Source organism: Tenrec ecaudatus, chromosome 8 (genome assembly GCF_050624435.1).
Source record: "Tenrec ecaudatus isolate mTenEca1 chromosome 8, mTenEca1.hap1, whole genome shotgun sequence".
NCBI classification, from domain to species: Eukaryota; Metazoa; Chordata; class Mammalia; order Afrosoricida; family Tenrecidae; genus Tenrec; species Tenrec ecaudatus.
The window spans coordinates 140,241,726-140,263,858 of NC_134537.1; the positions used below are offsets into that span (position 1 = coordinate 140,241,726).

General features: G+C 53.1%; 1 protein-coding gene across 5 annotated transcripts in view; it reads right to left on the minus strand.

The window, feature by feature from the left end:
• Nucleotides 1-22,133, minus strand: part of TET3 (tet methylcytosine dioxygenase 3) — a 104,690-nt gene that overhangs the window by 41,425 nt on the left and 41,132 nt on the right. For 4 of the 5 annotated variants that reach the window (XM_075556929.1, XM_075556930.1, XM_075556928.1 and 1 more), the window contains one exon: nt 2,459-4,592. In XM_075556929.1, coding sequence (XP_075413044.1) covers nt 2,459-4,592 — 2,134 coding nt within the window. The remainder of the gene's footprint in view (nt 1-2,458; nt 4,593-22,133) is intronic. The other variant, XM_075556931.1, reaches the window with a different exon arrangement.

The following is a 22,133-nucleotide window of genomic DNA, read 5'->3' on the forward strand; positions in this document are numbered from 1 at the left end:
CTGTACACTGATGTCAAAGCAGGTGATCCTGAAGAACGCTTGCCCAGGAGAAAGCCTCGGCGCAGACCAGCTCCTCGCCAACGCCCACACGCCCACACATGCTGCCTCTGGCGAGGGAGACCTGAGACGTGGAGGGTGAGGGTGGGGGCCTCCTCGGTGTGTGCCTCACAGTATCAGAAGTGCGTATCGTGGTAACTTGATGTAGCAAGTTAATTTATTTAAACGCTTCCACTGAATGAAACAAACCAAAAGAGAAGCACATATGAGGGAGTCTCCAGAACCCCCCTGCCCCAAAGCCATGCATTTAAACTTTCTTACAAAACAACCTCATCACCTTCAAAGTACTCTCCGTGGCACTAAGTACACTGGTAAAAACTGCAACTCCATTCTCGCTTGCCTAGTGGGAAAAATGCAAACTATCAATGCTCCACCCGGTGGGGCTTTTTTGTTCCCCTTGCGGGGGGCTGGGAGATGGGGTGGGGTGTCAGTCCCCCTCACATGTCAATCCCCTGAACAATTCATTGTAGAACATCAACTAACTAGTTTTCCCAAATCTGCGACAAATCATTCACCTTTTGGAGTAAAGCCCTTAATTTCCTATTTAAAATGCTCTTTGAAGCTTCATGGGGTAGTTACTGAATTCTAGTATTTAAGATTCAAAGAACATACGAATCCCATTTGTACCTTCAAAACTACCATCTCTGTGCAAGGGTAAAACGTTGTCTTCTTGTGTGGGGCTTTAGTAACCTGGCAACATCCCCCAAAAATGCTGCTTTGGCCAACAACAACAAAAAGTGACTGAGGAATTTGCATATTAGGCTTCATTTGCTGGGCTGTAAAAAAGATCTTGTTGTGTTTTTATAAAGTTCTTCTCACAGTTTGTATCCATCGGTTATGGAAAGCACCAATGGGGGCTCCAGATGTCACCGGCCATTTTTATTGGAGATTTTTCTTTAGGAGGATTTCCCCCCACCCAGCCCAGTCTGCACCTCCCACTGAGTAAGTGGATGGTCTCACGGGAGAATAACCCCAGCATCCAGCACACGTTATTTTTAGATTCTGTCCTGAGCCAAGTTTGCAATTTGCACACAATTACCTCTCCAGGCTCGGGGCTCTAGAGACTTCTGGAAGACAACATGGCTTTCCCTAACCTAGACCCCTTCCCCATCTCGATTAGGGCTGTTTCTCAACTAACCAATCTCCATCAGAGTTTGGCATGGGGGCTCAGGGTCGAGGCCACTTGCCTAGGTTTAAACTCCATGCCCATCGTTCACTGGCTGGATGTCTTTGGAGAGTTATTGAACTTTAGTTTCTCCCTCACCAAATGGAGCTCTGGACAGTGCCCACCCCCTCCTAGGAGAAGGGGTAATGAGGTGCTGACTGCAAACTACTTGCCACGGGGGCTGGAATACAGCACGCGTTTCATAAACACCAATGTTCTTCTGAACAGCCAGCTGCCACGTGGTGATCAAGGTTATCGATCTCTGCCAAATCACCTTCCATGCAACTGCTAGCTAACCAAGGTGCACTTTCAAAACGACATCTTGATTAGAAAATACAACGACCATAGAGATAACATTAAGTATTAGGATATATGGCCTTCCAGTCTCCCCCCCACACCCTTTTAAAAAGCAGGGTGAGATGATTATTTATATACCGTTTGTTTCTGCTGTTTAATATTTGTTAGCGGTGCTGCCAGGGAAAGCATTGGACTGCTAACCACAAGGCCAGAGGTTCAAACTCACCAGCTGCTCTTTGGGAGAAAGAAGAGGCTGTCTACTTCCATAAAGATTTACAGCCTGGGAAACCCTGCAGAGTTCATGAACAGTCGGCACCGACTCGAATACAGGATTTTGGGAGGATTAAAACATTTTAATTTAATACAAGTGAGCTTTGTCATATGTAAACTAGAGAATACCTTGTTGGTGATGGTGGGAATCTCTGCTTGTGGGTCTCTAGCCCACCGCCCACCCCTCCGACTGTTTCCCAAGAAACCACTACCAAGCCGGAGCTGGATTTCTCCGGGCCCGACAGTCTGCCGCCTACAACGTTTACTCCCTGCCTTTAAGCGGAGATTATGCCCACTTCTACCCGCGAGGCCTGCACCACACAATATCCTTATCAATTTCCTAAATGTCTTATCCATGGCCCGCGTGCTCAATCCCGTACCTCTACATCCCATCCCAGCATCCGGAGCCAGGTAGCACTCTGAGCTAGGCACTGACGGCTACCCCAATCAGCAGCTCCAAGGAGGAGGACAAGGCTGTCTGCTCCGGTCAAGATTAAAATCTCTGCCACCCCACACATGAGTCCCGGTGGGGTTGGGTGGTTTTCTTGGTTTTGTTTTTTAAAGCCCATCATGATGGTTGGCACACACCAAGTTTGCCAAATAACAGACACTCTAGAAACCCCGGCCAAGCTCGGTCCTTGGCCCTCCGCGACCCCCAGGCAGACTCACCTACACAGTCGCAGGTAGGGAACTCGGCCTGCGCTCTCTTGGCGGGCGTGTCCAAAAGACTCTTGGTAGGTGTGTCCAGATACTTGAGAGGCGACTCTAGGAAGCCGCTGAGGGTAGGTGTGAGTGGGTGCTCAGTCTTGGTGGGGGTGGCCTCCTGGCCGCCCTCCTCGGGATGGAAGCAGGTGGTCGTGAGCACAGTCACGGCCCCCGAGGACTCAATCTTGATTTGCTTGGGAGAACGGGTAGAAAAGGGGCTCCCGGGGGCCGGGAGACACGTCGGCTGATTCTCGGCGTCCTGGATAGGCAGAGATGGGGGGCCGGGAAGCCCAAAGCTGTCCCCAAATTCAGCCTCAAACTGCCGGATGAGCTCTTCCAGCTTGTCATCTGCAGGGGGAAGAGGGCCAGTGGAGCCCGCCTGCAGGGTGGCCATAGGGCTGGGGGACCTCGTTTCCTGAGTAGGGGGCAGCAGGCTGTCCCCAGAGGGACTTGGTGCAAATAGCGCAAGAGAAGGTTCTGGGGGCAGGGGGGCAGCAGAGCCCTGTGAAGAGGGGAGGGCGGCAGGGGGTTGTGCCTGCACTTCCTCGGGAGCAGGGGGTCTCCGCCCTTCCAGGACGATCTGCCGGAGGGGCAGGAAGAGGGGCTGTGTGTCCCGAAGCTTGGACTTCTTTATCTGCACGGGCTTTCGGACAGCAGGTTTGACCCCTGGGGTTGCCTTTTCTGTCCCCACAGGACCTCCAGAGGTTGTCAGGAGCTTCTTCTTCTTCTCTTTGGGTGGCTTGTCTGGAAGTCGTGGGGCTGGAGAGCTTGGGGGGGCCCACCAGCCGGAGGCAGGCGGCTCCGTGGGAGCAGGGAAGGCGGCATCGGGGGCCTGCTCCAGAAAGAGGCTGCGCTTATGGTGCAGGTGCTGCTGCAGAGCGGCCTGAGCCTTCTGGTGGGTGTCGGGCTCCGAGGATGGCGGGGGCGCCTCCCGCTGGGTGACAGGGGACAAGGGAGGGGCTGGGGAGGAAGTGGGGGGCTCGGTCTTGATCTTGGGCTTGGTTGGGAGGGCTTCAGGCCGCTTGAACACAGATTGGATGTAATCGCTGGCACTGCCCAACAAGTGCTCCAGCTCGGCCATGGGGTCGGGGCTTGGGCGAGGCGCGGGCCAGGAGCTCCTGGGGGTTGCTGGTGGGGTGTCCGTGCCCCAGGCTTCAGGAAACTCGGTCCTGGGGGCTGCCGGAGGGAAGGCAGGGCTCTCGGGAGCAAAGGAAGGATGCTCTTCGGAGGGGATCACAGGCCAGGAGGGGGTCCGGAGGTAGGACTGGGGCGATCTGAAAGGGGTCGGCGGGGACAAGGCCTCCGGCAGCGGGCACGAGGCCTGGGAGGCGGAGTGGGAGGACTGGGGCAGGGCGGAAGAGAGCTGCGTGAGGGCCTCAATGGCGATGGCGGTCTGCAGGCTAATGTTCTTCTCCTTGGCGATGCTCAGGGCGCTCTGCGACAAGGGCAGGCTCTCCGGGGGAGGCATCTGGGGGGCCTCGGCACTGAGGAGTGGCCGGCTGCTGGGTGCTGGGAGGCCAGCCTCGCCAGGAGGCAGAGTGCCCAGAAGCCTGGGCCGCTCCTCCCTGCCCTCCACGACCACGGACTTGATCTTCCCCTGCAGCCACTCGAGGTAGTCAGGGCACTCTGGGCCATCGCAGTTGCAGTTGGGCGGTTTCATGCCATGCCTCGCCAGGGCCAGGGCCGTCTGCAGCGTGTCAAGGTCCTCCCCGCTGGCGGAGCAGCCCTCAGGCCCCGGCCGGGGTCCCCTGCCGTTGTCGCCAGCCTCCCGACTCATCTCCCGGTTGAACGTTTCATAGAGCCGGGTGCTGAGGGCCCCGTAGGACGACACAGCTTCGGCCACAGCCGAGAAGGCCACCAGATCGTGAGCATCTTCCAGGCGAGCGGTGTGGGCTGGACCTGGGGCGGTGTCCCAGTCAGACTTCTGGTCTACCCGCCAGGGCCCCCCAGTCCCCAGCAGACTGGGCCCCGCGGGCTCTCTAGCACCATTGACCGGCGCCCCTGAGCTGCTTAGCTGCCGTAAGTTCCCATGGTACACTGGCCCAGAGTCCATCTGACTTGCGATGGGTCCATCAACTGGGCTGAGCTCCGAGCCTGTCTGGAGAGAGAGAGAAAGTGAGAGGAGAGAAAAAGAGAGGGAGAAAAAAAGGGGGGAGAGGGGAATGAAGATGAGCCATGCTATTTGAAACGCACAGCTCTATCCTACAGCACTCATACACACATCTTAAGCCCCACGTTTCCTCTGCAAGTCCTATCGATCTCTGGTACGGCCTCCTAAGATTCTGCATCTCTCCCCATGTTTCGTGGTGTCACCAGCAGAAATGGAAAGCAGATCTTTAAGGAAGCAACTGTGGAACTCCAAGTGTTGTTTCAACTTATTTAGTTCCAGCTACCGGGCCATTACACTGATGTGCAATCTGCCTCTGACCACGGTGACAGGAGTGGAAAGAAAGCTTACCCCACCCACTGTGTAGTCACGCTGAGCACGGAGTGCGTGTAGGGGCAGGCGAGCATATTCAGCCTGGACTAGAAAGCAGTCAGAGCTTTGGGGTGCAAAGGAAATCAGCCTTCCTCTCCCCCCACTTCTGTCCTGCGTGGAGCTCAGGGACGTGAGGGAGAGACACCATTCACACCGCAGATTCCGGGCCGATGGAAGCACCGCTGGATTTCTGCAGCATGCATTCAGCCCCACACAGAGTCTGTCACGATGGTGACAAGTGACCTGCTGCATCTGTCAAGATACAGGCCTCTCCCCACACCAAGGAACCACCAAGATGCAGGTGATGTTCACAAAGCACCGATAGGGCCAAGGGACAAGGAGAGGTCCCAGGAGCCCAGCAAGGTAAGAGCCAACACAAAATCCAAAGTCAATCCCCACATGTGGGGATTGCAGAAACTCAGCTCACTGCTAGAGTCAATTCCGACAGAGGCGCCCCAGTGGGTTCCCAAGATTGTAACTCTTCATGGGAGCAGATAGCCTCATCCCACGGGGCCCTGGCGGTTTCAAACTGCTGACCTTGCGGTCAGTAGCCCAACACAGAATCCATTACGGCATTTCCTTATTGCAGAGTGCCAACAATAACAACAACCAGAACAAACCACCACCCCACCCCCAGCCTGAGAGGGACGAACAGAGACCGTGGGGGAAAGGAGACAGCGGTCAGTGTACGATATGAAAATAATCACAATTTATAATTTATCAAGGGTTCATGAGGGAGGGTGAAAAAGAGGCGCTGATACCAAGAGCTCAAAAAGAAAGTGAATGTTTAGAAAATAAATGATGGCAACATGTGTACAAATATGCTTGATACAGCTGATGCATGGATTGTTATAAAAGTTGTAAGAACCCCCAGCTAAAACACACACACACGCACACACAGAAGGAATGATGGATACAGTAATTAGTGAATGTCAAAACTAGGTGTGAGAACTTGATGAAGGTCAGAATATGTACACAATCTCAAACTAAAGAAAAACTCAAGCCTTGTGTTTCACCACTGAACGATTCTATGGGGGAAATATAGAATCACACAGGAAGCATGGAAAGAAGATGGACAGAATTTACAGGGTCACTCACTGTGTCAGAGAGAACGAGTCAACATTCAACCATCTCAGCAGGTAGCATATGATCACGAACCAATGGTTTTAAACAAAGCTGCAGGCAGCAGAATACCAACTGAAACGTTTCAACAAGCTGATGAAGCACGAGCCACTGGAGAAGACACACATCGAAGCCAAGAAATCTGGAAGAGAGCTACTTGGCCAGCTGACAAAGAGACCCATTCTTGCACCAATCCCAAAGGAGGGCGACCCAACAGAACGCTCTAATTATAGAACTCTAGCATTAATCTCACGTGCAACGAGCATGTTGCTGAAGGACCACCCAACCACAGTTGCATCAGGAGAGCTGGCTGCCAGAGGCGTGGGTTGGATTCAGAAGAGGGCGAGGCACAGGGCTAATGCTGACTTAGAGCTCGGCTGAAAGCACAGAACACCAGAACGGTGTTATACTTGTGTTTTATTGACTATGCCAAGGCATTCGACTGTGTGGTTCATAACACATTATTGACGATCTTGAGAAGAATGGGAATCCCAGCACATTTCCTTGTGCTCATGCAGAACCTGTGGAACTAGGGAATAAAGCTGGTTTAACAACCAGGAAAGACGTGCACTCTCTCATCATGTGTATTCAATCTACATGCTGAGCAAATAATCAGAGAATCAGAAGATGACTATAAGGAGGAGGAGGGAGCCTCAAGATGGGAGCAAGGCTTATTAACGACTTGAGATAAGCAGGTGACACAACCTGGTTGGCCAAAAGTGAGGAAGACTTGAAGCTTGTGATGCAGCCTTCAGGATAGATTACAATCCGATGTAGAGACGACCAAAATCCTCACAAGTGGACCAAAAGGTAGCTTTGTGATAGACAGAGAAAAGGCTGAAGTGGTCAAAGATTTCATCTCACATCAGATCCACCACCAATTCTCATGGAAACAGCAGTCAGGAGAGACGACAATGTATTGCATTCAGGAAAATGTCATTAAAGTGTTGGAAGGAGGATGTTCCTTTGAGAGCAAACCGCACGAAGCCACACCAGGACGGTTCCCCTGGCCCTGTATGCATGTGACAGGTGGACACTGAGTAAGGAAGGCTGAAAAAGAACTGATGCATGTGAACGGCTGTGCTATGGAGGGAATGCTGAAAGTACCGCAGACTGCCAAAAGGACAAACAGACTGCCTTTGAATTAGTACTGCCAGAGTGCTCCCTTAGAGGCAAGGGTGGAGAGACTTTGTCTTACACACTTGGGACATGTTGTCAGGAGAAACCAGTCTCTGGAGACATGGTGCTTGGGGGAAAGGGAGCGTTGAAAAGGAGAAAGGGCCTTCAACAAGGCGCATCGACACAGGGGCTGCATGGATGGGCTCAGGCTTAGGCACACTTGTGAGGATGGTGCAGGACTGTGCAGAGTTCTGTTCTGTTGTGCATGCAGGGTTGCTATGGGTTGAAACCAACCCAATGGCACCTAAGAACCATCACCTACGATTTTATATGGGAGAACACCCTTGTTTTTAAGAAATACACAATGTAGTATTGAGGAGTATAAAAGGACACCATATGTCCAACTTGATTTCAGCAAAGTGTGTGTGTGTGTGTGTGTGTGTGTGTGTGTGTGTAACTGTAAGCTCACCATGCTGTCTCAGAGTGACCCGTTAGCACAGGTAGAAATGCCCCTGTGGGTTTCCAAGACTACACCTCTTTACAGGACTAAACAGCCCTGTGTTTCTTCTGTGCTGCAGTTGGGGCTTCAAACTGCTGACTTTGCAGTTAGCACAACATGTGACCACCACGCCAGTGTGTGAGAAGGGATTTCAAAAAGTCTGTGGAAAAATGGAATTAACAGATGATGGCTCTCCAGTAAATACATACAGCCATTGTGGAAAGCGATAAGGCAATTCCTAAAACAGATGGCAATTGAAATACCGTATGACCCAGAAATACCATTACTGGGCATGTACCCCAAAGAAGTAAGAAACGGATCATGAACAGATGTATGCCGCCCCCCATGTTCATTGCAGCACAGTTCACATTAGCAAGAAGTTGTAAACAGCCTAAATTCTCATCAGTAAAAGAGGGGGGAAAAACCACCTCTGGTACATATGCACAATGGAATACTACGCATCCCTAAAAAACAGCGATGAAACACCTCATGCCCCTGCGGGATCTGGATCCCGTTTATGCTGAGTGAGTTAGCAGTAACACTGTATCAGTCGGCTGCAGTAGGACCGGAGACAAGCCCCACACCGTCCTCTCTGGTATATGAACCCCAGGTTTGGTGAGCCTCCGGGACAGCAAGTAGAATACGGGTGTGGGGGGTTAAACGGGAGCTGATGTCAAGGAGTCCAGGAAGGAAAAGTGCTCTGAAACTGACTGCTGGCAGCAACTGCACAGTACCGCTTGATGTGACTGAACTACGGAATGATATGATATCTGGATTAAAATCCCGATTAAATGTTTTTTTTGGAAGGGGGGGGGGTAGGATTTTCCCAAGACCTTTCTTAAGAACCTCTCCCCGATATAAGCAGCAGCAGCTAATGACAGAGGGCGTCAACGTACACATTTTGCCTATGAACGTCCCACACCGTTTTCTCTAACTTTAAAATTCCCTCACAACGAGCACAGTACTGAGACCATCGGTCACAGTGAGGCCAGTCCCAAGACCACTGAGTACAGCCATCGTGGGCTCTGCGGTGCTGGTGGAAGCCCGGCCTGGGGACACGGCTGACGAGGAGGGCAGAAGCCCCAGCCTGCATTTTCTGCTCTGACCACCAAGGAGGCCAGGCCTCCAAAGTAGCCCGGCTGTTTCACACATGTGGTGCTCACTGCTTGGCACAGGATTCCCAGCCTCTGGGTCCTTGGGGCTTATCCTTCAAGCCTCTGCTCCATGCCTCCTCTTCACCAGCCTAGTTGGCAGATGGACCCGTGGCTCCTCCCGTCCCTTGGTTCCTGTGGCACCTCGTACATGCCTCTCTGAGCACTTACTACATGCCAGGCAGCTATCTGTCCAGACAACTGCTGCTCCCAACACACAAGCCAATGTTAATGGTTTCTGTGCCTGCCTCCTGCCCGGAACGGGTGTGACCATACTCTCCTACTTGAGCCGAAGTTCCTTTGTGGGACTCTGGCCACACTGGGACAACGCATGCCTCCCTCTGACCCTGGTGGAAGATTACATTTCAGACAGACATCTAGGAATGCGGCGTTTCCCCGACACCACCCCCCTGCCTCCCTCCCTCCTTAGAAATCTAAATGCACAGGTGGCCAAAGTGTATGTGTTTAAGAGCCTGGGTTTCACCCACTCTGAGTCAAGAAGGCAGAGCGCTGCGTGGGCAGAGGCTTCCCCAAAAGTGGCCAAGGAAGGGACCAAAAAGCTGTTCTCTTGTGCTTCTGACATCCCTGGGAAGGCAAGTTCTCTTCAGACCAAAAGAAGAGGCGGCCGGGGAGATGATGCGGTTAGGAGGGACGTGAAGCCAGGATGGGCAGGCAGGTTTTAAGGAACGCGAAAGGGCTCCCACGGACGCACTCTTGGCCTGGAACCCTGCCATCTGGAGAGGGGGCCAGGCAAGCAGAGAAAGGGCAAGGGTCACAGCGTATACACCGCCAAGTGCAGGACAGCTCAGGGAAGAGCCCTGCAGGAGGACCAGAGGGTGAGATCGCTCCCTGCCGGGGGCGCTGGACCGGTCCCAGGAGGATTCAAGAACAGACACCAAGCACTCTCTTTATCCCGAATTGGGGGTTAGCGTACAAACGTTTGTAATTGCCAGGGAGGCCCTGGCTAATAATGTTGTTTTCCTGAAAAGGAGGCAGTAGGTCGGGTATGTTTGGGAGTCTGTGAACTCAAAGAACCCCAGGAGTCAAGATCAAGGCCAAGCCACCAGTGTTCCACTAATCCCCGTGGCTTTGTGTGTGTCCCGTGGTCCCAGGAATGCCGCTCACAACGGTCCCACCACAGATCTCTCTCAGCTGGCCGATGATAGTTCCGTCTCTGGAAGGTACAAAGAGTTAAGGTGCTTGGCTGCTCACTGCAAGGATGGAGCTGTGAGCCCACCTCTGAAGAAAGACCGGCTGTCTATTTCTGAAAAATCAGCTACTGAACCTGCCCGGGGAACACAGTTCTGCTCCGACGCGCGGAGGTGCTGTGAGGCAGAACCACCAGCCATCGGTTTGGCAGACTGGTGGCTCTCGGGCTAGGAGGAAGCTGGAGGCAATGCCCCTGGTCTTTCAGACAGCAGCAGGGTGACTCTCGGGGACGGTTTTCCCCGGAGCCTTCAGGCGAGGACCAACCAGGAGGAAAGGTCTGCTGACCCACTTCTGGAACCTTGTGACTCACACCAGAACAGTGCCAAACGTGCTTGCTTCAGACACGTGCTCGGGAGGGGTCCGTGGCTAGGAGAAATGGATCAAAGGTCAACGAGGACAAGGGAGTCCCTGGGTGAGATGGATTAGCCTGGAGCTGTCAGGTCTCCGTGGGCTGCCTCAGGCGGCTGTTCTGTTAACAGGATGATGATGAGGACAATGGCTGTCTCATCAAGAGCGGTTTCAAGGAGCCCCAGATTGTCTTCAACTTCCCCTTTCGCCTGACAGATGAATCTAGGAGGGAGCAGTGGTTGCCGCCACGTGCCCAGCACACAGCTGCTCCCCCTGACCACGCCACACTCCTTCTCAACCCACCCCCGCCTAAGACCTGACTCCAACCCGCCAGGATGCCACATGGGCAGTTCACTCTTCCCCGGAGCAGAGAGCCTCATCTTTCTTCTGCAGAGCAGCTGGTGGGTTTGAACTGGGGATACACAGCCAACTGCCCTATCAGGGCTCCGGGGCACGCAGCCTTCTTGAAGCCGAGGTCAGGGGTCACATACTCCTTATTAACTTCCCGGAGTCACCACTCCCTCATACAGCGGGTGAGCTACCAAGCACAAGAGGCATTTGAGTCTGTAACGCAAGCGACCGATGTCAAGGTGCAGGAGCTCTGAGGGCCACTGGGTGTTAGAGGCCGAGGTTGGCCGACCACTGGGCGGATGGTCAATAATGATGCATCCACCGGAGAGAGGGTCCTATTAGTGGTCAGAGCTGTCCTGTTCAATACATCAACCAATAATGACAGACATGATACACCTATCAAATAGGCAAGTGCCATCGAAAAGAGGAGGGATTAAAAAAATTTTTTTTAAAGCAATGCTGAGTGACAGGACTAAGTGCCCAAAGGTCAGGTCTAGGGCAGGTGTCCTCAAACTACGGCCTTCGGGCCACATGCGGGCCTCCAAGGACATTTATCTGGCTTGCTGGGTGTTTTTGCCCGTTTGTTTTTTCACTTCAAAATAAGTTATGTGTAGTGTGCATTTGTTCAGGCTTTTTTTTTTTTTTTAACTATAGTCCAGCCCTTCAACAGGTCTGAGGGACAGTGAACTGGCGCCCTGTTTAAAAAGTTTGAGAAAATCACTCTGGGTATACAGCGTCCTGTAAACAGGCCCCAAACCACATCTGAGAAAATTAATTCACTGAACCGGCAGCTGCACAGAGAAATGTGGGAACTGGGAGGGGTAAAAGGCTGTAGGCTGGTGGTTCGGTGGTAAAGTTCTTGCCCTCCGTGCGAGAGACCCTGGTTCAATTCCCAGTCAACATACCGCGGTGGTGGTGTGCAAGTTGCTACAGTACTAAACGGGTTTCAGCATAGCCTCTAAACGAACACAGACAAGGAAAACGGGCTTGGGAAGTGGTTTCCAATGATCAGCTGGAGAAGACCCTATAGATCACAGCTGCCCAAAAGACCCTATAGATCACAATTGTCCAGTCTGTGACTGCAGGTGGCACAGCAGCACCTCAGCTTTCCATTACCTTATGGCACAAAGTCACAAGGTCACTGGTAGCTAGGAACCAATTCAATGACAGGTAACAAGAGACTCTGAGAGGCAACTGTGGCAGTTTCATCATCTGGTGTCTATCTGAGAGGATTAAGAGTGAAGGGTGGAGCTTGATCTGTCAATCGGGTCATAGTCAATGAGGCCTCTGTGTGGGCACGGCCTTCTCCTGAGGATTCTGGGAGCTGCTGGATTTCCTCCTTGGAGGCAGGAGACACTCCCTCCTCTGTGCTCACTCCCTGAGAGATGCTCTACTGACAGGACACATGGTGCTACGCTGATAGACCCCGTGCCCTGGGAACTGGAGGAGCCACGTGGAGACCCCAGCCAGCACTGAGAGGCTTCTACCACCATTGGATCCACAAGACTTTGCACTCACTGGCCTGCGATATTCCTGCATTCAGCGTCATTGCATGTATTCCACGAATCTGAAGAGTAATTTATAGATTGGTATCAGACATGTGGGCTATTATCAGATTTATGGACTTGATCTGGACTGGGAGGTTCTCTCAATATTTAACTGCTCTTGTATACAAAACTCTTTCCTATACGTTTGAGAGTGTCTATGAATTTGTTTCTCTAGTCTACCACTGATGATGGTATACTCAGTGTGAGGTGATGGGGGGTGAGGGGGAAGAGGCAGTGTGAGGTGATGGGGGTGAGAGGCAGTGTGAGGTGATGGGGCTGAAGGGGAGAGAGGCAGTGTGAGGTGATGGGGGTGAGGGGGGAGGCAGTGTGAGGTGATGGGGGTGAGGGGTGAGAGGCAGTGTGAGGTGATGGGGCTGAAGGGGGGGAGAGGCAGTGTGAGGTGATAGGGGTGAGGGGGAGAGGCAGTGTGAGGTGATAGGGGTGAGGGAGAGAGGCAGTGTGAGGTGATGGGGGTGAGGGGAAGAGGCAGTGTGAGGTGATGGGGGGTGAGGGGAGAGGCAGTGTGAGGTGATGGGGGTGAGAGGCAGTGTGAGGTGATGGGGCTGAAGGGGGGAGAGGCAGTGTGAGGTGATAGGGGTGAGGGGGAGAGGCAGTGTGAGGTGATGGGGGTGAGGGGAAGAGGCAGTGTGAGGTGATGGGGGTGAGGGGAGAGGCAGTGTGAGGTGATGGGGGTGAGGGGTGAGAGGCAGTGTGAGGTGATGGGGCTGAAGGGGGGAGAGGCAGTGTGAGGTGATAGGGGTGAGGGGGAGAGACAGTGTGAGCTGATGGGGGTGAGGGGGAAGATGCAGTGTGAGGTGATGGGGGTAAGGGGTGAGAGGTAGTATGAGGTGATGGGGTGAAGGAGGAGATGCAGTGTGAGGTGATTGGGGGTGAGGGAGGTAGGCAGTGTGAGGTGATGGGGGAGGGGAGAGGCAGTATGAGGTGATGGGAGTTGAAGGGGGAGAGGCAGTGTGAGGTGATGGGGCTGAAGGGGGGAGAGGCAGTGTGAGGTGATGGGGGGAGAGTAGAGGCAGTATGAGTTGATGGGGGTTGAAGGGGGAGAGGCAGTATGAGGTGATGGGGGAGGGGAGAGGCAGTGTGAGGTGAGGAGGAGGAGGCTATGGAAGGCGGGATACTGGTGAGGCAGCTTCAAAGGATCGTATAACCCAGGGCTTGATAAACATTTGAGCGTAATCTCCAGTAAGAGATACATTTCATACTAGGAGCTGCTATGCACTTTCATAAACATGTACATTCAGCCACTGTTTTACACACTAGCACTTCCCCCACTGGGTGCACTCGTACATGTTTGTCTTTAAGGTGTGGGTGGCAACCTTCTAACTGGGTTTCACAGTTCACTGATGGTTTGAACCCCCAGACGGACGGATGCACACACACACACAGGCAAGGCCACAAGCCCCCACAGACCTGTGGGGCCACACAGGAAAAGGAGCGGGACACTTCAAACCCAGAAGACAAACAGGTTCCTCTTGGTTCAGAAGGAAACATAAAACATCGGATGGCCTGTCCTTTGGAGAAAGAACTGGACTCCCTGCAGGTGGCCCTGAGGGGTGGAGCTAGAAAACAGGTGAGTCCGAAGAGGGAGCATCTAGAATCAAGTTTCCTCCTGCTCTTAAAACTCTCCCCCTGTGATAAGAGTTGTATGAGCCCCTAATAAATTGTTTAAAAAAAAACACAAAACTCTCCCCAAGCCAACCAGTCCTCTGGCATGCAGGAGGCCTGCCTTCCTGCTCAGGTATGCCCAACCTTCCACCCCGATCCGCGAACCCCCACCACACTGAGCTGGCCTGGACCTCCCAACCGGGCACTGGCCAGCTCCACACACCTGGCCACTAGCCACTGGCAGCCCGCCCAAGTCCCCAATCGAGGCCCCCATCTGGCCTCCCCCACGTGATGCTCCAACTCTCTATCAGAGCCCCCCTCCTGCCAAAGCCTCCTGAGCACCCCCTCTCTCTGCAGGGTTTGGGCTGGCAGCACACCTGTCCTCCCCCTGCTGGGATAGTGTGTGGCTCCCTGCCCTATGAGCACCCTGGGGGGCAGAAAGTGCCCCGGCCCCTCACCTCATCCCAGGCACCTGGTTGGTTCAAGCCTTCCCTTCCCCCTCCCTGCCCTGGCCATGGCAGGAGGCCAGCCTGCAGCACACTGCATACACCACTGCTGGGCCTGCTGAGGATGCCAAATGCCAAGGAAGGAATCTGACAAGTGATCTGCTCATCGCCCACCCTGGCCCTCCCTCCACCCAGGCCCTCTCAATGTGCTGGGGCCACCCCTCGAGACTGCCCCCTTCCCCGCCCCCAACCCTTACCCTGTCCTCAGGGACCCTTCACCCAATGGGTATCATCTCACCCAATGGGTATCATCTCTCCCTGTGGGCTGGTCTTCTTTACCTAGGGGCAGACCAGCTACTGAAGACTGAGAAGTGGTACCTGGTTCCTCAGATAAAATGCCTTTTCCAGGTGCCAGGGGCCAGAGCTCAAGCTCTCTGTCCCGAAGCACCTCTCTCACCTTCTGAAAGTTCTGGGAATCTCTCTGACTCCCAGGCTGGGCACCCGGCTCCCCTCCCACATCCAACTCCCTACACCGGCACGGATTCCACAGCGGCTATCCAGGCAGGGTGGAGACATGTGCCACTGGGCGCCCCCAGACGCCTCTTCCCCCAACTCTCCAGCAGCAATCGATCAAAACCAGATCAGCAATTCTCCATTAAGGGGAAAGAGAAGGGAGGCGGGGAGGAGAGAGCACATTCTCTTGTGGACCATAGTCGCAGGAGGGCTGCGGAGAGGGGCGGCAGGAGTGGGGCCACTGCAAGAGGGCTGCTCTGTTCATGAGCCAAGTGCAAAGACACACGGGGCATTCGACAGACCCTCTGAGAAACATGTGGCAGGGGGAGGGGGTGTCCCCAAATGTTTCCAGCCAGGATCAACAGCTCTTGTCAACGTCCACAGAGGACAGTGGCCTGGAGGCGGAGCCAGCCTGGGTACATCCCCCCCAGCATAATCTTCAAAATGGGACTCAGGACGTGGGGGGGGCAGGCTCCAAGATGGTGGAGCTGTGCCCCACCCACCGGGCAGCAACCCCCACCCAGCACGTTCCCACCCACAGCTCCCTCCTTTGTTCCACCAGCAGCTGTCAGGGGTTCCACTTGTCAGCCCCACCCTTTCCCTCAGCACCCTGGGGGAGCACACACCCCGAGGGCTCCCCAGGTGGACCAGTACCATACCCTCTAAGAACACACAGCGTGCTCTGTCTGGGACTCATCAATTATTCATTTCTTAAGGGAATTCCCTCCCCATGGGGTTCGCTGATGAAACAAATCTGGGACTACAGGAAGACTTTCAGGGGAACCCTGCCCGCACATGGGCACATTTCTGCCTGTTTCTGCAGGAGTGTGTGCGTGTGTGTGTATGTGTGTGTTGATTAGGCTGTTCCCCATGTTCCTCCCTCTCGCCTTCCACTTTCAAATTGGCCTGGACTGCCAGCAGCGCCGGGGAGGGCTCTGCTATCTGGACAGAGCATGCATTGGCAGAGGGGGCTCTTGTTTAATTGGGGAGGGGGAGAAGAAAGAGTTACTAGTTATTTGTAGCTCCTCTGCACCTATCAAGAACACATTTTAAGATCCCCAGGCACAGATCTCTTGGTTCGCGGGAGTCCTAATTTGCGATCTGATCAGGTTTGTCGTCTTCTAAACCATCAGTAAATTTCGTGTGGTTTCAAGGATGGAACAGAGAAGGAAAAGCAGGGAAGTCTCCTGGGGGGGTGGGGGGAGAGCACGCCCACTCGGGTCACAGGTGCACTTTCAATGAATGAGCTCAGGTAACATCACCAGCCCCAGCCCGGAGGGGACCTTCCTCCACAGATGTATACACAGACAGGTGAAGTCACTTTCCCAAGATCACAGCCATTTTAACCACGAAATAGTCCTCATCTCATCTCATCTCAGGAAATACAAACAAAATAAGTAAATGAGGCAACTGAAGTTAAAAAAAATTGAAACAACACACTGAAGATTTTCCTTGAAGCATTAGTAGTAAAAAATTAAAAACCACCTAAGTGGGGGGAGGGGAGGAAAAAACAACCACCTAAGTGCCAACAAGAGGGGAGTGCTTTTAAAAGTCACGCTATTTTAATAAGGAGAATAGAAAATAAATGAAAAATATTCAAGTTCAATGGCAATGGGGGCAATGCAAACTGAAATCAAGATCCTGGTCCATTCCCAGATACAGCAAGCAGTCAAGAACAAAAAATGTGTAGCCTGAAATCTTGCCCCCACGTTTACTAGATGCATGACCTTGAGGAAATTAGTTAATCTCTCTATAGCTCCGTCTCCACACCTACAAGATAAAAGTCACCAACAGTATTAACTCACTGTTGAACTCTTTAATAGACGAGGACTCCTTACAACACTACAGATGCACAGGGAGCACTATGGACGGGCATTTAGTTTAAGACCAGGGCACTGGTGGGAACCTCCCTCTTCCAGCAGGGGGGCAAAGTGGGCCTACCACTGTGGGTCTGAGAACACCTTCAGTTTCCAGCAAGCTAGTCATCTGATGACTAGCAAGCCCACCCGCTGTGAAACACTCGAATCAGGAGACAGGTACACGTTCACAGGACTTCACTCACATACAGCAGGTGACAGGGAGCGCCCAACATGCCCCCTGGCCACAGAACAGGCAGCAGGGCACAAGAACAAAGTCCAGGAACATTAATGGGTCTCAGAAAACTACCCTGGAGTTAAAGAAGGGGGCGGGGGGGGGGGGTGAGACAGACAGTGGGGGAAAGGGTATGCTTCGAAAAACTATGCATCGTTTGGGAACACACGTCCGTATCATTGAAACAATCTTGAAAAGCACTGGAATGCTGAACATGACGCTCCAGGAAGGAGAACGGCCGCGAGGGGGACCCACTCCCAGGCTCTCAGCTTCCTTCTTCCCCATGTGCTACCTGTAGAGCAGACACAAGCAGCAGGGCCAGCACGCTTCAGAGGATGCACACATTACGAGAAATTGGGACCCGCAGCATTTCGCCAGTCGATGCCCAGAACCCAAAAGCCAAACCTATTGCCCGGGAGTCAACTGCGACACACAGCTAGGCAGCCCAGAGGAAGGACGGGGGGCAGAATGGACGGACCCCTAGGTTCCGAGGCGCCAAGCCCTCCGAGGACAAGCTGCTGTCATCCGGTGATGCCGGGCCACAGCACCCCTTCGCAGGGGACCGAGACGGCTAAACTTTCCAGGGGACCCTCGACAGGTGGGCTTAAACTGCCAACTGCAGGGACTCTTTCTGTGTTGCTGCCCACTGGCCCTTTGGTTGCCTGACAAGAAGGGGGGAGCTGCTCAGAACGAGGACAGGAGCGTAAGGACAGAGGGCAGTGGGAGGGTGGAAATAAACGTGCCTGCAACCCCTGAACACACGCTCTTCTGACTTTAAAATGGGAGGTGTGTTTATCACTTCAAAGTGGGGGCAATTTGCGTTTTGACAGACCCCACTTTTTAAGAATTCCGCTGAGGGCCCTGTGCAGAATCGTGACCGGCTGATCTCCGGGTGGTAAGGATGGGCATCACGGTCACGTTCATCATCTCCAAGGTTGATTGCATGTGTATGACTTTGCCATTGGGGCGGGGGGGGGGGGGGGAGGTTGAGGCATCAAGCACCCAGGGCACCCATGAAATTCTGCACAAACAAGGTGAGCCTACACACAGAACAAGAAAGCCTCAGAGGGGGAGAGAGGGGGTTTCTGGGTGAAATCTGCTTTCTAGAAGCTTCTGTTACAGCACAGGCACAGACATTAACTGCAGGAAGCGGTGCACCTGGCAAGTTCCGAAAGGTGAGCACCACTCGGGAGGGAGGCAGGGGGCGAATGGCTGAGGGGATGTGGAGGCTGAAATCACTTATTCTCTCTAACCCACCCTGGTCGGAGAGTCACGGTTGTGTTGCGCACCCATACCCCACAACCAGAGCTCCACAGTGAAGCCCTGTGAGCCTGCCCCTACAGCACCTTAGGTGGGGGAGAAGGGGGGCTCAGAGCAAAGCCAACAGCTGCTGTGCCAGCCTCCCCTCTCCCACCCCTAGCTGCCAGCCTCTTGGTCTGCTGCCAGGGGACCAGGACACAGTGGCCCAGTCAGTGGAAGCCCCTGCCTCAGGCAGCCTGTGGCAGCCCGGCCAGAGGCCAGTGGGAGGAAGCCTAGCTAACCACATCTGAGGTCCCGGTGCAGGACAGCAGCTGCCAGCCGCCAGCACACAAAACCAAGCCATACATACCATGGAGGCAGCGTTCAGCCAGACTCAGTAAGAAACACACACACACACACACACACACACACACACACACACAGCTTCTGCAGTGTTGGAATCCTCACTACAAGCATTCAAGGTAGGATGTAGTCCCTGGGGCCAGAAATGCCCGTCAGATCCCAATGAGGCCTCCGGAAACTGCAGCCACCCACCCACCCACTGCCCGACTCTTACGCATACAGGGGTTCTGCCACCCACTTCTCACCCACAGCAAGTCCAAAAGCTGACAGAAACAAGCCAACACTGCCAACTCACCATCCAGGGCAGGGTGCCCGCTGCCAGCTGGGGGCTTCATGCAGGTTCCCAAAAGGTGCCCAAGACCCACAAACCCACAGTTAAGTGCCGCCCAGATGAAGAGAGGAGGTGGGTAGCAGGGCCAGGCTCTGGGCACGGCAAGGATCTTTATATTTAAACAGAACCTTTCACATTCCTCCCAACGTGCTGGGTCTACAATCATCTCCATTTTCATAGACAAACAACTGCAGCAGAGAGGTGAGCTAACCTGCCAGCCAAGGAGCCCCGCCCGCCCTTTGGAGAACCCGTTGCCCCAGCCCATTGGTGGGCGGGGCTCAGATACTTTTAATGGGTCTGAGATTCTCTCAGGTATCACCCCTTCAAGGCCTCAGGAAAACTCTTAATTTCCCCTTCTAGTCAAAGAAATCCATCTTTCAGCCACTGTCCAAAAATCTAGAAGAAAATAAACTGAAAGATCTCCACCTAGCAGTCATAGAAGGATTTACACAGAAGGCTAGGAAATGGGATTTGAGGGAATACAAACTTAACATTATTCTAAACCGCAACTCCTGGGGAAATCACAGAACACATTTCCGCACTCACTGCCACCTTGTTAGCCCACATAACTGGAAGATGCCAAAAATGCGTGCCTGCGGCATGGCTTGCGTGATGGTCCTTTGAGCCAAGCCGGAGGACCCCGTCTGTGTCTGAATGTGAGCACTTGCCTCGGTGGCACTTCAGGTCCGAAGGCCACAGCCGTGAGCAAGCGGAGAGGCCCCTGCCCTGGACGGAGGCTGCTTTTCAGAGGTTTGGATTTGTCTCAGGGCCCCATTCACGGGTTAAGCTCCCCTGGAGCAGATGTGAACAGGGTGGTGGTACACTCTGTGCCACTGAGTGTATTTGGTGAAAGCCATGGCAGCTGATACCAGCTGAGTTTATCTCCGCGCAAATCTGCCCTGGGACGCTTTCGTACCTATATTCTTACAATACCACCGGCCTCCTATGGACTCCTTACAGAGCCAGGGGAAACAACAGCAGGTCCCAAGACTAGACCACTCAGGCAGGCCAAGAACGCCATCGGCAGAAGAGGCCAGGGGCCATGCCCCAAGGGGAGCTGTGCGCACCGTAGAGTGAAAAGGCGGAGGGAAACGGAATGCGAGGGGCTTTGGAAAAGTTATGGGAAACCGAATGGGAAGAGGATAGAGTTTCCTACAAAGTTATTGACGCTTCTTATGTGAAAACACACACACACACACACACACACACACACACACACTATGCTCAGAGATGTCTGTTGTCTGGGAGTCAGTTTTTACAAGGTAATGCGCATTGGATTTACAAAACTGTTAATGCCTTCCTTTTCTGTATCATAATCATTTCGCCATGTTCTTCCAGGATGTTACATCTCTAAGAGTTCCCCTTGGTCCTTGGAGGGTATCTCCTATCCAAGACGGGGTTCCTGAGTTGAACGGGAAGGTTCTCTCATGTTTCCACGCCAGTCCAACAGCCCACACAACCTGTGTCCTCCCTCCCTTGAAGGCAGGGAATGGAACAGCAAGCATTCAATCAGGGCTCTGGTCTCTGAAGCGTGAACTCTACCCACGCTATGTGACCGATGGCAGAGCCTTGGAAACCACAGGGAGGCACACGAGTCCCACCTCAACTTAGAAGGCATTTCACCAGTCTTTGTGGACCACTCTCCACCCTGCGTTGGAGGGTGAATAATGCTGGGACCAGTACCTACTGCTCCCGTGACACGGAGGCCTTCCCAGGCCTGTACTGAGAAACCCTGGCCTACGACACGACATGCAGGACAAACTGAAGCATCGAGTGCGGCCAGCCGTCTCTGCTCCAGCACTCCCATGCGGACAGTCTGCAGACCAGTGTCAGCTCACAATCCCCATCTGTCTATGCAGAGTTAAGGACAGAAACTGGAAAGTATTAACATGATAAACCTTTAATCACAATCTGACACTGCCTTGGCACGGACATCCTTCTAGTGCTCCATTTTTGCTGTATTTTTTTTACGAGATTATCAGTTCAAGCCACGATGGAGTACAAGCTTTAAAACCTTGTCCTTCACCAGAAAGTCCTAGAAGCACTCATGTACATGTTTTAAATCAGTATCTTCCACCAGATCCACTAAGTGGCCAATGAGAGGGCTGTAATGACGAAGAGTACAGGCTTGTTTAGTACCAACGTCTCAACAGCCTTGAAAATGTGTCAAACAATAGCTTCAACCTGACGCTGGGACAGCTGGACATCCACGTGCTAACTAATGGAGGGGTGTCCTACTCCACAAACACTAACGCCAAAGGAGTTAAATACCTAAATAGAGTTTAAACTATAAAGCTTTAGGACGATCAAGCAGCCTCCATCTGTGAGGCCTGGGCTTGGGCAAGGTGACACCCAAGCACATGACACAAGGACACGGGCTGCCTCCAAATGCAAACGTTGTGCTCAGGGTGCAGCCAACACGGTGAGGACCTTTGGAATGGGAGGATGCATGTGATAAGGGACCTTGTGGCGAAACTCTACAATGAATTCCTACAACTCAGTGGTTTAAAAGAAAAATAACTCCACCTAAAGATGGGAAAGTTCCTAACCCCAAAAGGAGTATGTTCATAGCAGTACTGTGCACAGAAGCCCACAGCAGAAACCCAAATGTCCTTCAACAAATGAGTAAAAGGGCAACATGGAGTATTATCAACAGAGTAGGACATCATCCAGACATATAAAAAAGAACCCAGTATCGATGCTGCTATCTTTAACATTGATGACCCTTGTCAATATTATGCTGAACGAAAGGTTCACGCACACAAGGTAACGAATGAGCCCAGAGTCCATAGTGACAGGAAGCAGATTAGCATCTGCCAGGGCGTGAGGAGTCGCTTTTAGGGAGTGACGAAAGCGGTCCGGAATAGACGGTCTTGTGAGTACACTGAAAACTCCTGAACGGGAGGGACCCTTGAAAGGGTTTGATTTTATGGTATGTGAATTAGATACAAATGGCCAACAGTGACATACCCTGACTGCAAAGATGCTCACCACGAGTCACTAGGAAAATACAACTTAAAACTACAACCGGCTGTCACCCACTAGGAGGTCCATTATCAAAAAGAACAGAAAGGGAAAAGGAGAAGATAAGCATTGGCCAAGAATCCTCCTCCCTCCATCGTTGTGGGGACGGGAGACGGCACAGCCGCTTTGGAAAAACACCGGCAGTTTCACCGATGGTTCAGCAGTTACCTTCCATGGGACCGGG